At 37.5% G+C, this 2,996-nt stretch overlaps 1 protein-coding gene across 1 annotated transcript in view; it reads left to right on the top strand.

Moving 5' to 3' along the window:
- Nucleotides 1-2,996, top strand: part of LOC106872470 (tonsoku-like protein) — a 118,364-nt gene that overhangs the window by 92,027 nt on the left and 23,341 nt on the right. Inside the window, exon 11 of the mRNA XM_052976512.1 lies at nucleotides 1,779-1,843. Coding sequence (XP_052832472.1) covers nucleotides 1,779-1,843 — 65 coding nt within the window. The remainder of the gene's footprint in view (nucleotides 1-1,778; nucleotides 1,844-2,996) is intronic.

Below are 2,996 nucleotides of genomic sequence, written 5' to 3'. Positions count from 1 at the left end.
ATATATATATATATATAATATAAATTTAATCAAAAGATTGAATGTGGTACTTAAAATGTTTGAGGCACCAGAATTTGGTAGGGTAAAAACCAAAAACAAAATCAAGAGATTTGGTGAAGAAAATTTGAAGAAAAGCAACAAAACTTCAATAGGTTATAGCAGTATGTACTGAATTTTTGTTGCTTTTCTTCAAATATATCTATATATATATATATAAAATGAAGATGACTTCACAAGTCATCTTAATATTATATTTATCCTAAGCTGTAAGGAGTTCCACATGCATAACCATCCCATAGAATTACCTAGGAAGATGGGAATAACAGACGATAGCCATCAACAAGTAGCATAGGAGCTGTTGAGAGCACATTCTAAGGGATTTGCCCAAAACATGTTGAATGGATGTACACATATATATTAAAATATGTATCATCATCGTTCATCGTTTAACGTCCGCTTTCCATGCTAGCATGGGTTGGACGATTTGACTGAGGACTGGTGAACCAGATGGCTACACCAGGCTCCAATCTGATTTGGCAGAGTTTCTACAGCTGGATGCCCTTCCTAACACCAAGCACTCCGAGAGTGTAGTGGGTGCTTTTATGTGTCACCCACACGACGGCCAGTCAGGCGATACTGGCAACGGCCACGTTCAAAATGGTGTATTTTATGTGCCACCCGCACAAGAGCCAATCCAGGGGCACTGGCAACGATCTCACTCAAAAATCCTTACGCATGTCATGGGCACAAGTGCCAGAAAGGCGACGCTGGGCACAGGTGCCATCCCGATTTCGCTTTCGCTTGCCCCAATAAGTCTTCGCAAGCTGAGTTTTGTACATACATACATGTAAAATATGTATGTATGTACATATTTCATCATTTAGCATTGTATATAAATACATTGCTATATTAGAAACAGAATGATGAACAAGAGGGAGCTGAGGACTGATCCTTGGTGAACCCCTACTTGTACCCTGAATTCTTTGCTGTACTTGTTGCCAGCTATCACTTTACTGACAGCATCCCTGTGCATGGTTTGTACGGATCTCACCAACTACTGATCTATCCCTAGTTTCCATATTGACCACCAGATTAGGAATCAGGGCATCTGTCAAAGGCATGTGTCCACTGCATCTTATAGCAGAAACTGCTGTAACTTTATGAAGTTCATTAGATAATTGTGTACTTTGTCATCTCAGTTATATAGGTATCTATTTATATATATATATATATATATTCATAAATATTTTTAAACCTTGGGAGAGGCATTAGGCTGGTAATAAACACACGCACTGGTTCAGTCCTTTATTAATTTATAAACAGTATATAGTTTTTTGTTAAATAATTTCATTGCACTCTTGCAATCTCTTCAGTAACTTGTCTCTCCACTTCTTTATTATTAAATCATTATTTAGTATTAAGTTGGGAACCTCTAGGTCTGAGTTTCAAACCTTGACAAAATCAGTTTTGTCCTTCACCTATTGAGTTGATTCAATCAACTGCAGTCCTCTTCTCAAATTTGTGTTTCTTTGTCTCAAACACATTGACCTCTTATGTCTTGGGCTCTTGTGGCCAATGAAAGAAATCATTTGCCAAGGTTAACATAGCATTTTGTCCATTCAGAGCAATAAAATAAAGTCCCAGTTGAAGTGTGTTTATTACCGGCATAATGCCTCTCCCAAGGTTTTATTGTATTTCTTTCAACACACGTATCCACATCAAGAATCTTGCACACGAAATACACATAAATATTTTCTTTTCCTTTTTCATCATTTTAGAAGAAGATGAAGAAGAAATCAGAGATCACCTGCCTAGCCGCCGGACGAATACCACACGTTTCAAGGTATACATTATTTGTTACTTTTCTTGAGAGGGTCCACCTTGTCATATCTTCACCAACTTCCTCTTTCTCTTTCAACTGGGGTAACCCTCTATCTCCCTTACAGCAGGACACCTTTTTCTCTCCTATCATACTTTGACCTCTCATTACCTTCCTTGATACTACACTCTGCCTTGGTTGAGATGTCTTGGTGACCTCACTAGTGCTGGTGCCACTTAAAAGGCACCCAGTGCAATCGGTAAAGTAGTTGGTGTTAGGAAGGGCATCCAGCCATAGAAACCAAGCCAAAGCAGATATCGGAGCCTGTTGCAGTCCTCTGGAGAGAATCCCTTGATGAAGTGTGTGTGTGTTTGGGAACATGTCCATGTTTATACTGTGTGACTTCGATGTTTTGCATTGGAAAACACCACACTGAACACTCTATGCATATGTATGAGTATATATATATATCATCATCTTCATGAATGTTAAATGAGAATGATGTTGATATAAATACACCTACACATATTCACACACATAGTATGAGAAACTGAATGAACAGTCTTGGCGTGAGATCTTAAACTCGCCATTCACAAATTTCTTGCTTTGTCTTCTTCAGTTTATCTCTTCTCGCCCATTTCACCCTCCCCCCCAACTTTCCATATGCAGCACGTGTATCAACCAGTTGTGTCATGTGCTTCTCATTCCTCTTATACATAGTTTTTTTTTGTCTCGTTTCTTATTTGTTTTTCATGCATTTTAACCAGGCACATACAGCACTGCAGGCTTTTAACATTTCACTCCATTCTTCGCTTATTTGCAAACACATGGTTTTGGGTTCAGTCCCTCTGTATAGCACCTTGGCCAAGTGTTTTCTACTATAGCCTTGGACCAGCTAAAGTACTGTCAGTGAATTTGGTAGAAGGAAATTGAAAGAAGCTCTTCATATCTATATATATATGTGTGTGTGTGTGTGTGTGTGTATGCATCTAATATGTTTGTGTGTACCTTTGTCTTAACATCATTTGATGGTTGTAAAAGACTATTATCATCATACAAGCAATGTATGTATATATATCATCATCATCATCGTACAAGCAATGTATGTATATATCTATATCTATCTATCTATCTATCTATAAATATATATATATATATATATATATATATATATATA

This window comes from Octopus bimaculoides, chromosome 24 (genome assembly GCF_001194135.2).
Source record: "Octopus bimaculoides isolate UCB-OBI-ISO-001 chromosome 24, ASM119413v2, whole genome shotgun sequence".
Lineage (NCBI taxonomy): Eukaryota > Metazoa > Mollusca > Cephalopoda > Octopoda > Octopodidae > Octopus > Octopus bimaculoides.
The sequence above is the reverse complement of the archived record's forward strand: the minus strand, read 5'-3'. Positions and strand labels throughout refer to the sequence as shown.